General features: G+C 44.5%; 1 protein-coding gene across 7 annotated transcripts in view; it reads left to right on the top strand.

The window, feature by feature from the left end:
- The first annotated feature begins 2,149 nt into the window (after positions 1 to 2,149).
- Positions 2,150 to 13,991, top strand: part of INO80D (INO80 complex subunit D) — a 43,985-nt gene continuing 32,143 nt past the window's right edge. For 3 of the 7 annotated variants that reach the window (XR_008204629.1, XM_052674699.1, XM_052674693.1), the window contains exons 1-3: positions 3,661 to 3,882; positions 11,097 to 11,192; positions 11,300 to 11,546. Coding sequence is in view for 6 of the 7 variants with exons in the window: in XM_052674699.1 (XP_052530659.1) it covers positions 11,329 to 11,546 (218 nt within the window). In the remaining variant the exon portion in view is untranslated. Of the gene's footprint in view, positions 2,534 to 3,660; positions 3,883 to 11,096; positions 11,193 to 11,299; positions 11,547 to 13,991 lie in introns of those variants that run through there. The other 4 variants (XM_052674698.1, XM_052674694.1, XM_052674696.1 and 1 more) reach the window with 4 other exon arrangements.

Below are 13,991 nucleotides of genomic sequence, written 5' to 3'. Positions count from 1 at the left end.
AGAAATCACCTGGCGTAGGGACTTACATACTGCATTACAGCAAAACTCTGACAACTTTGGAGTTTTTTGCAAGTGAGACATCCCTGAATTATTAACCAGGCCTGCAAGCATCTGAAAACTGGTCTGAGAATTTGGTCCATTGCTTACCTAGGCTAACAGGAAATATTAGCTTGTTCTGCATCTGTTTCAGTTCTGAATCCATTGCCACAGCAGAGCATTTATTCGTAATATTTCAAAAAGTGCTTTTTTTTAAGTCATCCCAATTATGATCAACATTTGTAATCGCTGTCATTCCTGCCGTGAGTTTTAGATGCAGAATATAAAAGTATTTTTATTTAAATATCCTGCAAAATAATCATTATATTTCATGCTTCAAATGACACAATAATAACTGGTAAGATTACAAAGTACCCTAATTATGCCATTACTTTTATACAATTTTTCCAAATGTGAAACAGGAGCAATGCATTTGATTATTATTATTATTATTTTCCTAATGTCAGAGCTGAATAATACACTTAATGGATTAATAATCTGATACAAAAAACACCTTTGCAGTAACTCCACGGAATGCAACGCTGCATTGTTAAAGCATGCTAATTAGAATAACCATCATTTAAAAAAAATCCAGCCAAACAAAAAATACGCAGTTTGACGCAAAGACCAACTGACTTTTAATTAAACTTTAATTCAAGCTAATTTATCTACATGAAAAAGCCATGATGAACATACAAACTATGCTCGCCAGGCTACTGACAGAGTGTATTTTCAGAAGGGAATGAAGGAATATACCTGTCTTTAGAAAACATACATTTAAGTAAAAAATTACAGTAAGAGAGGTAAGACTCAACGTATTCCAGATTTGGCAGAGGAGAGGGAGGGTGCAGTAACACACTAAACAACCCAATACCCTCATTCATATGACTTCAGTCTGATTGCAGCTCAATTAGCTACACCACCTGAATAATTTTTTACAACAAAAAAAATGTAAACGTATTTTTCCATGTATAGCTGATTAGTTTCCTAATTATTTCCTCTTTCTCCAGGAGGAATAAATAAGCATTTCTGCAGTTCCCTGTGCTGGGCTGCATTTAACCTTACTGCAAACATTACGATAGGTCTGCTCAATGCAATGATCAGCGTCCTCACCTATGGACACGGTAAAATCTCACATCGTTTCGACAGCATTTTATCTATGTTTAACAATCTCATAAAAGCATCTGAAAGAAGGAAAAACACAATGACCATCCTGTGTTACAGGGTACTGTAGCATAAGTTAACAGCATTTCTCAACTTTGCAAGCAAGAATCAGGAATAATTGTATTCATAAACATCAGAAACAAAGCCCCCAAATGAAAACACCAACTTAGGAAGAACACAAACAGATTTTTCAGAAGTTGCAATATGCTTTGAAAATATTAAGAAAAACTTAACTGTTACCTCCAGATTTCCTCTATGAGCTTTATTTTTCACAACCCCTTCTGAGGGAAGGACAGTGCTGAATTTATGACAGATTAGCAGAATTTTTCAGGTATCTACCATAGGTTCCACTCACATTAAATCTCCCATGGCTTTTCTATAAGCCTTCCTACTACATAGATACATTAATATTTATATATATATAAATTTTAAAAAAATCTTTTCTTTTCTTACCTGTACATTCAGTTTTACTTACAATGCCTTCAGAGAGAGGATGTAATGATACAGTTGTGCCAAACTATTCTGCATCAATCGTAGTTGCTCTACTGGCAGTAGCAGCATCAGAAAAAGTTACGCTGACTTTCACAATTGCACATTAATTTTTAGAACTATTACAAAACAATAAAAAGTTGCCACGTTTCTAAAAAATTCTTATTTTAAAAAAATTCTTATTTTTTTAAAGAAAAAAAATTCCAAATACATTTTTTTCATACCTCCTCTTTTTTTTTTTTTCCTCCCAGAAAACTGATCTTAACTTGATATAAATAAATTTTTTTCTTCAGTCGCATACCTTTGTATTTTATTTTTATTTAAAATAATAAGTCAGATACACGAATAAAAAAAATTGCTTTTGTCCATTCGGCTCCCTCCCCCAAATCGACACTTTATAAAAACCTTCTGTACTTTTTTCCCCCTCCCTCTCTCCCTCTACTACCTCCAAGATGGTAGGAAAGTTGTTGTTTTGGAGGGCAGAGGAGCCGCTCTGTGATGTTATGTCCTCTCGGTGCCTGTAGTGGTGCTGTAGGAGGCTGCCGGCTCTCTTCTTGAGCAGCCCCAGCAGCCCTGCCTTCTTTGCTGGAGAATATATTCAGGGATTCCCCTTAATAATCACCTACCCTCTGAGCACTTTGTAGTTTTAAAATAATAAAGAGCCCCCAAAGCTTCCTCCCCACAAAAAGCAGGATCTCCTCAGAGCCAGGGGGGCAGCAGCTCCTCAGCACAGAGCCCGAGCCCATTCCTAGTCCCTCTACCGGGGAGGAAACTCTGATCTGTCAGCCCAACAGAGGGAAAGGGGGGAGAGGAGAGAGAGGAGAAAAAAAAAGCGGCTGGAAAGGTAAGCCAGGCCCGGCCTGCATCCCCGGGCTCGCGTAGCGCGGCAGGCGGCGCGAAGGGAGCAGGGCGGGCGGAGAGGCGGGCTACGCGAGGCCGGGGATCGGCCGGGGCGGCGTAGGCCGCGGAGGGGGGTGAGGGGAGCCGGCGGGGTTTCGCGGCTTTCGGGCGCCGAGAGGAGCCCCGAAGGGGGGTGAGACGGTCGCCGGGGCTCAGCGGGAGGGTCGGGGCGCGGCGCTGCGGAGCCTTTGCCCGGGAGGTGAAGGGCGGTGGGGGAGAACGGGGGCGGGGGGGCGCTAGGCCTCAGCGCGGCGCGGCCTGCCCGCTCTGCTCCCCGCCCCACCGGGCCCCCCGCGCCGGGCCCCGGGCCCACAGCGGGCCGAGCCCCGCCGGAGCCGGAGCCTCGCGGGCAGGGGGAAGGCGGCGGGGCGCGGTGGCGGCGGCGGCGGCGGGGCCGCTTCCAGCCCCCACACCGCGGCGGGGCGAGGGGGGGGTGGGGGGGGAAACGCGGACCGGGGGTGCCGGGGGCGGCATTAATTTCCCGAAATGACTTGTAACGAGCGGTGCGGGGGGTGGGGGCGCCCCTTCCCCCGGCCCGGTCCGGGGCCGCCGCGGCGGAGGCGGTGCCGGTCCCGCGGGGCGCGCGGGACCGCGGCCTGGAAAGTTTCGCGGCGTTTTTTAGGGCGCTCGCCCCACTCTTTGCCGCTGTCCGCCCCGCCTCGGCTTCCCCGGGGATGGGGCGGGGGCGCCCGGGACACGGCCGCGGTCTCTCCCCCCTGGCCCCCGATCTTTTCCGCGGCTGCACCCCCACTCATTCCGGCCCTTGTCTGCTCGCTCGGGTTATTTCGCCTCCCAACTTTTTGGATGGAAACGGGGGGTTTCTTCTGGAGGTTGGCGGGAAGGCCGGTAGAGCTCCCTGTAAGCTGCCCCCGCGTGGCGGGCCTACCCCAAAAGCGGGGGTCTGGGCTGGGGGCAAAGGCCTCACCCTTGTGCCGTGCCACGCACCTGGGCTGGCCGCGGTGCCTGCCGTGCCCCGGAGCCCCCAGCCCTGCTCGGGGCCGGTTGGCACCGCTGAGCTGGGGTGGTGGCCCTGACCCTGCAGCCGGGGAAGGGGACCCCCCTCGAGGGGGGTTTGAACATGGTCTCCGGCCCTGTCCCGCATCCCCAACTGTGGAGACAGGCATGGTGTGGGCCGCAGTGGGACAAGTGAGGGGCATCGGTTGCCCCTGAGGTACTGCTGCTGAGAGTGGGAAATAAAAGGATGCTTTTTTCCAGGGAAGGGAACATCCGTAGTTGTGAAGTGAGCCCACTGGAGAGCCAACCAATGCGCTTCACCCTGCACAGGTGAACCAGGTCAGGTTTCTCATGCTGGAGATGCATACTTTTGTTCAAATGTTCCTTAAAGTGCCTTTTAGCTCAGAAGGCTAATTGCTTTGTACAAGTAACCTTGAATATGTTTTGAGAATGATAGCAACAATTTACAGCTTTATATTACACCATCTGATTAAAATATGTAGATCTATAGTTAGTTCTAACTTCGTTACTTAACAACATATGAGGGTTTATTTTAAACTGCTCTCAATTTTTGAGGATTGGTATAGTTAAAAGTGGCAAATTTAGGACAGCGAGTCGTTCCCTTCCTGCTGAGTGTCCTGTGTCCTCTGGGCACCGTTTGTGCCAGCAGTTTCACTCTCAGATCGTACCAACTGGGTACTGCTGTGGATGGGTAAACCCCAGCACCAGTGTTGCCTGTGTAGCTGTCACTTGCCGCCTAGTGACATTGTTGCAACCATCTTCAGCCTTGTATGTGATTTGTTTGTATTATATACATACATAAGACAGATTTTATTAATTGCAAAGCTAAATTGCCTATAGAAGCAACCCCAAATTTACTTAGTAGGTGTAATTTTGATGTTTGAGTACTTTCACGATGAATGAATGAGCTGTATGTAGGGCTTGGTCCTACAGAGTTGCATGTACTACCATGCTCTCACGGTATGGCAGATCCTCAGGAAGCAGAAATTTATTGTAATGCAACATAGAAACTTTGATTGCTTATAACTGCTAAAAGGCGGCTCTGTGAGGCGCTCTGCTGCTTTATTTTACTTACTGAGTATTCCTACTAAAGCAAGAACGATGTTCCTGTATTGTGTGAAAATAAGGTTGTTTGCCTATGCACCACCAGGACTAAAAATAAGGCAGAAGTGTTTTATTTAACCTCGTACGCAGGTGCAGGTTAGCTCCTACTTTGATGAATAAAAGACTTGGACTTAGTTTTTTCTTCTTTTTTTTTAATTTTCATTTTTTGAAAACTCAAGTACAGATGTTAGGTACATTGTGTTATATTTGAGTCTGTGCTTTCTCTCTGGATCATGGTTTAGATATTTTGAGATATCATTTTAGTTTGCATTTTTGTGATGTTGCAATTCCTTAAATGTCCCATTTATTGCTGTGTCTGAAGACCTTCTTTCTGCAGCCTGTGGCCCTGGCAATCCCTGGGCTTGTTTATAGCCATGTTGAAATAAGTGTGCTTCTGTGCAAGCATGAGGATCGTGTTGTGTGGATGTGATTGCAGGACGGGGGCCTTGGACTGGGTCAGATAGAGCAATCCTTGTTCAAAAGGCTTCTGAGATAGAGAACCAGTCTGGAGCCTCAGAGGAGGAATAGCCATGTTGAGGAAATGTTACACTGAAATTTATAGGAATGTGCTCTTGGCTACAAATTTCAGTAACAAATGTTACTACTGACCATCTTTTCTCCTTGAAACCCAAGTTTCTACCATTCCTGCTGAAGTTTATTTTGTGTAGGAAAACAAAATCAGCAACTTGCACAGTTTTGAACATAAAGTATTTTTTCCCCTCTCCTTAGTTACTTTTTCTGTTGTTGACTGGAACTTCTCACAAGCCTGTATGTTATTCAGTTATTATTAGCAGTAATACTCAAATTTAGTTATGGTATTTAGTCTGTTGTATCATGAAGAGTAATTCATGTTATCAGTGTTGCTTAAAACATGCAGTTGCTTTCTTGTTAATATGTTGCACACCTTTATGCAATATATATGGCCTTTTTGCAGAGTTGAAGTAATGAGCCTTCTAAGAAGGCAGAATGAGGACAATGTTGCTGCTTCTGTCTTCCTAGGTAGATTTCCACATGTGAGAACTAGTTCAAAATGTGATTCCAGGGAAGTAAAAGTGTGCAGTAAGATCTTGCATGCTCAGTGCCCGCATCTTGGGGGTAGATTCGTCCCAGTTCTTGCATGTGTGTGCAGTGCCTTCGTCACTTGTGTGGGCTCTTCACAGGTCTTCTTGAGCTAAGACTGCGCACTGGTTAGTAGAGTTGTTCCCAGTGAGAACTCCTGTAGCTGACTTTATTTACCTTGGTTACCTCCCAGTATTCTGTCTTGAATTGGGTGCTTTTACCGATAGGACTCTTTCTGGGTTTGAAGCAGGCTTGGTTTGGTATGACGTCATCATTACGTTGAGAAGTAATTGCGGTTAAATCATAGAACAGGGACAGAAGCTACAACTCTGTGGTGTCGATGGTGACCACAATTAGATGTGGTACAGCTTCTTTTGATAGAACGGAGTACTTCTCAGAGAGATACTTGTCTCTAGATATGAAATGGGAAGAAAAGGAGTCAGAGTCCCAGAATGGTTTGGGTTGGAAGGGGCCCTTAAGATCACCTAGTTCCAACCCCCTGCTATAGGCAGGGACACCTCCCACTAGACCACGTTGCTCAAAGCCCCATCCAGCCTGGACTTCAATGCTTCCAAGGAGGGGGCAGCCTTCTTTCTAATAATACAGGTTTTACTAGTACTGGCTGGACAATTTTATGGTAAGGTAGTTTTAAATGTGTGTCATTTTGTAATGACTCTTATGGCTTCTGTTCCACTTTGAGTGGATTAAATTCCAGGTTGCCAAAAGCATGTTCAGATCCACGTGTTTATTGTCAGTCTCAGCAAAAAGGATCAGGCGGTGGGAGCACAGGGAATTTTTCTCTCTTGGTCAAATCAAGGAATCAGCAGAACTGCTATTAATGCTGCTTGTGGAAAATCTGAGGTTTGTGGAGATCAGAGTTCTACTTTCTGGCCCCAAGGTGATGGTTTTGGGCACGTGTAGGCGATTGCACCTTGTTGTGAGATGGTGTGAACACACCAAACTGTACAGCATGAAGTCTGTGCTGGTATTCAGAATTCAAAGAACACAGTTAAAAGTCACAATTAAAAAGATCTTATTCATATGCAATGTGTGAACCTTTGAGCTCAGTCCTCTTAATTATACATCTTTTAACTGCTGACATATAATAATTTCTTTGCAATTTACAATGCATTTGGGGATTCCGTTGCCTAAATTTGGTCTCACTTAGGTTGAATGTCAAATTCTGAGCATACGTTTGACGGTGGGTCTAACCCCCATGGTTTGAAACGTTCTGATGTTTTCTGTGTGGTGTTTTCTCAGGGTTGACTGATTGGATTTGGGGCTGCAGTACTTTGGCTTCAGTAATAGCGGCCAGGCCATTAACTGCTCTGTAGAACACAGGCGATGCCGGGTACCAATTTCTGTATGACACAACGCTGGTACTCAGTACGATCTTGCAGAGATTTCCCCAAGACTGGCTGTGGTGGTGTTTTCTGCCTTCTCTGAAGGAACATTTAACTGTATTGGAAGAGGTAATGCTGTCTTGGAGCCAGCGTGCGCTGTGAGGGAGCCCGTTTTGCCTGCTTGAGAGCACTGACAGTGGCTGGGAGCTGGCTCCCTCCTATGCCTGGCAGCAGGCACTGGCAGCTGTGCAGGTGTGTGCATGTGTATATTTAAGTCTCATTTGTCTTTTCATAGCCACTTTGCAAACTACATGTTAGGCACAGTGTGGCTTTGCTGTGCGCCTTGCCTGTCCTCATGTGAAGGCCTTGCTGGGACAGCTTGTTGCCCTTTGCATGCCTGGACAGCGCTTTTACCAGAAGGAGGAGATTTTCTTCCAGTCATCTGCTCAGGTGTAAGACATGAATATCTTACCAAATGACAGATGTTAGTGGCAAGCTTGTAAGAACGTAGGAAGACCCACCTGGTTAAGCTCAGGGATTGATCCAACCTGCAGTTCTGTCTTGGACGGTGGGAGCAACTGATGCAGTTGGGGCAGAATATGAAAACCCAACTTCTTTTAAATGTTTTCTTCTTTTGTTCCTCCAGCATCTCTGTTTATTAAGTTGGGTGTGCTAGCAGGTACATCACTGCCCACTTTTAGTGTCAGTGGTCACACTCTCTATAAACTTTTCTGTTGCCTTCAGAACTCGATGATGCTGCCTGCTCCAGCAGCCTCTGTGACAGTGAGTTCCAATGGCTCACTACCTGTGAGCAGCAGCAATAGAGAAGTGCTTCTTTCCTGTGTTTTGAGTCAATCTCATGCTAACTTCCCCAGGCACCCCTAGTTCTAACATTGTGTGACTTGTCACTTGACCATTCTGTAGTCACTTATGCCCTGCCATTAGGATGTTTAAAACCTTGGTCATATCCTATGTCATTTGGCAGTGACAGATTTCTGAGTTCTTCTGTTCTTACTCTGAAAATGTTGTGCTTAGAAGCAGTTGTTTAAGGAAAATGTGGGTTTCTCCAATACTAGCCTCTGGTTTCTCATTTGTGGGTTGTGGCTAGAGCCAGTCTAAAGACATGCTGGCTTAAATTGAGTTTGTTTTGAACCTTTCTGCAGCTGCAATGTGGAGTATAATTGAGGACCCCAAAACAACTTCCAGAAGGGTTTGCACCCTGATAGTTGTGCAGCAAGGTCCAGCTGCTCGAGCATTTCATTTTCCACGGGAAGTCCATGTTTCCGTCATCTCTGCTGAATCCTGTGGGACAAAAATATTTTCTCCCCACCCACCGTTTTGCTAAGCGTAGTTTCAGTTCTCTTCGGTTAAGTGACATGTGCCTGTGCTGCGCCTGTGCTACTTTCTGTGTCGCAGCAAAACGCTCTGCTGACAACTCCGATGTTGCTTCAAAGAAAGCACTACAACAGATGAAATCAGAATTGATAAATTAAGGAGTCTTTGTTTTATATATAGAACTGCTAAGGATGGAAAAGACCTCTAAGATCATCTTGGTCCAACCCTGGCTTACCCCACCATGCCCACTAACCACAGCCCTCAGTCTGTGTGTCTGTGCTTGTTGAGCACCTGTATGTGGCAGAGAACAAAAAGAAAAGGTTCCTTGTAGGCTTGGTGTGAGTTGAGTCTGTCAGCATATCCATGCAGCACTGCTGCCTTTCCAGGGTCTGTGTAGCAGTCTGCCCATCAGACGTGTATTGTCTCACGTGGTTTGCAAGGGTTGCTGTAATTTCCCTATGTAACACTGGCTGCTGGGTGCATTAGCTTTTTTTTCTTTCATTACACTGTAGTTGCACTGATCAGTCCCTAGGAGGATTTTGAATTTGGTTACATTTCTGTGAGCTTTTCTTAGTGTATATATAGACCCCAAAATACATGTATGAGCTCAAGGGTTTCCCTGAGGATTATTGCTGCTGTCTCAGCTTCAGTGCTTCATACGGCATGGTGCTTGTGGGCTGTATCTTTCAGACAAGTGAGATGGAAAATGCTGTGCCTGCCTCAACGTGGTCACGTTACAGATATAAGTGCAAAAATAAGACTTAATTATGAGTTAAGTCCAAAAATAAGATGGGGCACAGGAATAAATCCAAGATTACAGTGGCTGGGAACTGCAGAGCGTTTTCCTCCCCAAAACTTAACCGAGGAACCCAGATACGTGTTTTGTGTTGTTTACTTTGGAACTGCTCTGAAAAGCTCTCTTTGCTCTGCTGCTTGATAACCTTCAGACAAGAAATGTGGCTGCATTGTGCAAAGGAGAAGGAGGTCACTGGTCAGTAAGAAACACTGCAGAGCATGATAGCAGCAGCTTAAGAGGTGGTGGTAAACATGGCAGAAAGAAATAGCAGCATGAGGGTCACCCCATCCTTGCAAGATGGACGTGCTCTGTCCAGTCCTTCATCCTGCCCAGACTGTCACCAGGGCAAGCTTTGGTTCACTGTGGAGAGCAGCAAACTCTGGGGCAAAAAACTTTGTCAGCTTCATTCAGTGTAAGAGATGCAATTTGTTTAGACTCGTTTCATTACTTTTGCTACCCCGGTAATGGAGGAGGCTGTCTGTCGAGCACATGGGACTTGCACCCAGGTCACCTTGCTACTACTTAAGCACAGCACCATGGGATTTCCTTTCCTTTCACATTGTTGCTTTGAGGATGAATGCATTGCAAAGGCTCACGCTTCAGCCATCAGTTTTGGATATATGGAGCGTGCACCTTCCTGTGCTGCCCTTCACTGAGGGGAAGGCAGAGGGAAGTGGATTTGGTGTCTGTGCTCATGCTCTCACTGTTTGTAAGCAAAGTGTCAGGGCTGCCTCCAGAGTGCTGCTGGTCTGTGTGCCTGGAAAGGGGACTGTGCATGGAGAGAAAACGTAGGAGAGTCCTTTCTGTCAAGGTGCTTTTCTTTAGCGGGGAGAGACCGCTTCCCTAGGGAAGAAGTATCTTCCTTGCAGAGACTGGAGCCTCCCCTCCCTCCTTTGCCATCTTTTCCTTGCCATGTGGCACGCTCAAAGTAAGTTGGTTGAGTTGGTAATCTCTGCAGTTGTCACACATCTCTCACCTCTATGTGCATTCCTTTGCTTGGTGTATGAAGCACCTGAAACTGAGTACTGAGTACACTGCAAGTGCACTCTGTGGTTCGGGATGGCCTGCCCAAGCACCAGTGGCTTTCGGCAGGCTGAGCTGAGCGCAGCACGGAGCTGCAGGTTGTGTGCACTGTTAGTGTTTTCTTGATGCAGCTTTGGTTTTGTACATGTGAGTTTTAAGAAGAATGATTGCTAAAGACTTCATAGTGGTTGGAGATGAAAAAGTATTGGAAGATTTCATGGCTTTGTTATTTTGCAGCACTGTTGGATTCTGTTTGTGGGAGTGGGGAAGAAGATGGGCTTTGCTGAAATGGCATTTCAGCCCTCTTGGGGTCATTGGGAGTACAGTCTCTGGCATCGTTAGTGTCAGCACTCACCTGAAACTTTTGCTTACAAAAGGTGTAGGCAGCTACAAGATCATCAGTCTGTTTACCAGGTGTGATAAAGACATCTTACAAAGATAAAAGGCTTTCCTATGCTCCCTGTGAAAATTAATATTTGTTAGAGTGAGGATAGTCCCCAGCATTTTTTTAAGTAAAGATTCTTGAAGGAGAACCTTTCTGCAATCAAATGAGTTAATGTCACATCAGCTTTCAGCTTGATTCCTGACAGCAGGAGATCTGATTTGTTGCTTAACCTTTTTCGACTTGTAGCCCCTGATCATTTTGTGCTATACAAGTGGAGTTCTGTTTAGCAGGTTTAAATGTGGTGACAGTCAACATTTTTTCCTTTTATGGTTTCCAGAGCTTTGTGGCTGCTTGTTGGAAGCTGTTGTGCTGGTGGGTTTGGCTTATGAACCCACAGGTTAAGTGGCCACATCTGGCCACTTATTAAGCAGTATGATCCTATCTATTTTATTCTGACTGACCTTGACCTTTTTGATGTTTTCCTTAGACAATCCACATCATCTTGATTCATCATCATTCCAGGATAGTGGTGTCCTTGGGGCTCTCTCTTAACACTGATATGGTACAGAAGATTTAAAATCAGGTATTGTTTTGGGTCTCTCTTTAGCATCAAACTGAAATGCACAATCTAGAACTGAATGCATTTTTTTTTTCCTGATGTGATTTATCTTAATATTTTGGCTCTTTCAGCTGATGTTCACAAGGAATAGAGTCACGTGATGTATGAAGGCAAACACATACACTTCTCTGAGGTTGACAATAAGCCCTTGTGCTCGTATAGCCCCAAACTGTGCAAGCAGAGGCGACTTAACGGCTACGCCTTCTGTATCAGACACGTTCTGGAGGACAAGACTGCCCCCTTCAAGCAATGTGAATATGTGGCCAAGTATAACAGCCAACGCTGCACCAACCCCATCCCCAAATCTGAGGACCGTAGGTGAGTTGTGGTTGCCCACCTGCGACGCGGGAGCTGGCTGGGATGTAGGCATGAGTTTCTTTTTAAGATGCTGCCTGGTTTCAGGATGAGGGAGGAACTGGCTTGAGTGAATTGAATTCCAGGATGTTTCTTCAAGGGTTTTGTTATAAGACCAGTAAACTTTATTTTATTGTCTTTGGGAGTCAAGTATTCAAAGAGAGCAGTAACTTGCTCCCAAGGAAGTTTTCAGGAGGGTTTGTTGCTTTGCTCAAATTTACTATAAAGTGCGGATAAAATTTGCTATGCAGTATCTGCTGTTCTGATTTGCTTGCTTTGTCACTCATAGTCTGTGCTCTTAAAGGGCCCTGCTTATTTGGCCAACTGTGGCAAAAGCATGCTTCTGTCTACTTCTTCAGGACAAACAACTGAAAACGCATGCCTTCTGGGCTTAGGGAGCAGTGATGCATAGGGGCGAATGCAGAGTTGCGGCTCTGTGTTCTTGCTTGACTGCTGATCTGTGGTGGTGTATTACTGGAATAAAGCACGTATTACTTGGTAGCAGATCAGTTGGCTAGAAAAGTGCTGTTTGCTCACTTTCTTCTCTACTTCTTCCTTTTCTCTCCCCATCCCTGCCCAAATGAAGATGCCTGAGGTGCCCAATATGAAATGGCTTGGAAGAGATAGTGCTTGCAGTTGTTGGAGAGCTGGGAATTCAAACCAGGCTTCCTGAATTGCAGCTCATACTGTAACCACAAGGGCATTTTTCCTTGCTCTTGAAGACTTTTTGAACGCACGTCTCACTTGTGCTGCTTGGGGTGAAATAGCAGAATTTGTCTGATCCTGTCTGTAAGGTGTATGCGATTTTAATTTTTCACTGCTCTCATTGCTGCAGGTTTTGCCAGTACAACAGTATTTAATTAATGTGTGTGTTAACTACCTGGGGCTTATTCTGTTAGAAATAATTTTTTTTTTTAAAGTAAAATATAAACAAAATATGCCAAAAAAGAATCAAACCACTCTTCACTGACCTTTCACATTATTAGCTACCATTCACTAACCTTTTGCATTATTAGCAGTGTTCCCACTGTGCCCTACATATAACTTCCTCCTCGGCTCACAGCTCCCTCTCTTGTCTGAAACAACAGTTGGACTGTGCTCTAAATTAACTTGCACTTCACCTGCCATTTCACTCGAGGAGACTGATGAAGTGAGAAAACAACACGAATGTTTGTCAAAAGCTGTAGGGCAAATGCTCAAATGGCACAAGATGAATAACTTTAAGCTGCAGTTTGACAGTCGGTGACTCTTTCTTTGCTCCTGTAACATTGAGGCTCTTTGAAATAAGCTCACAAAAATGATCATGGAAATTGTTTGAGTAAATGATACGCTGTAATTTCAGATGGAAGAGCCGACTGAGCCCGAGTCGCTGTTTAACAGGGTTGCACTCAAAAACAATGGAAATAATACTACTTAATGACACTTCTTAGGTCTCATATGTTCCCGTGGAATTTGAGATTTTTCTTTACACCTTGAATTGAGTTCACACTTTGTTCTTTTTGATTTTTCTCAAGTTAAAGTGAAGTGTGGTCATGACATCTGGTGTATGTTATATTAGAATTATTCGACTGCATGTCGAGTGTCACATTACAGTGCTTGAAGAGGACAGCAGGTGTCTGAAGGGGAAAATAAACTTTTAATTTCAAATGAGAGGGTGTGATCGCTGGGAAGAATATTTTAAAAGGCTGCTTCTCAGGGCGGAGCTTAGTTTTAACAATGAGATTTGATGAATGCTAGTGATAAAACTGTGCCTGCTCAAAACAGTTTTTTTTGGCAGGCAAACCTGTATCTGTGTCTTAAGAGACTTCTTTCACACTCCACTCAGTATAAAGATGTTTGCTATGTCTGAGTTCTCTGCTCGTAGCTTTTAATTTTCTGTTTACAAAATGACTGTCAGATGGTCATTTTGTCAGTTTGAGACACGTTTGGGATCAGAAGCAGGCTGTGCGATACTGTCACAGCTACGTTCTTATATATTCTTAAAGATTATAAAAGATGGAACGTCTTAACAGGTTGCATGCATTATATGCCAAAACCTCCTAGTCTGTCCACAGATAATTAAAAATAATTATCCCTTAACCCCTGACAAATGAGTTGGCATCAGCCACAAAGATGTTTAATATGCTGTTATATTATTTAATTTCTTATTAACCATTAATGTTCCTCAAATTAAAGCTATTAATAGCGCATGACTTCATTACCTTAATTGAAGTCTAATTTCTCTATTCTTTATCTCGTTTTTTTAAAAAAAATACACTGGATGGTCAGACGTGGGCAGTGCACCTGTAATTCTTCCTGAATATGTCTCCTCATTCTTTGTTGTCCAAATACACACACAGATTGTGATGCTCAGTTTTGAAAGTGTAGATTTTTTACAATGTAGCTTGCTTAAACACCATTTTATCTCTT

Source organism: Tympanuchus pallidicinctus, unplaced genomic scaffold (assembly GCF_026119805.1).
Source record: "Tympanuchus pallidicinctus isolate F22 unplaced genomic scaffold, pur_lepc_1.0 scaffold15, whole genome shotgun sequence".
NCBI lineage: Eukaryota > Metazoa > Chordata > Aves > Galliformes > Phasianidae > Tympanuchus > Tympanuchus pallidicinctus.
This window is presented reverse-complemented; position numbering and strand designations above follow the sequence as displayed.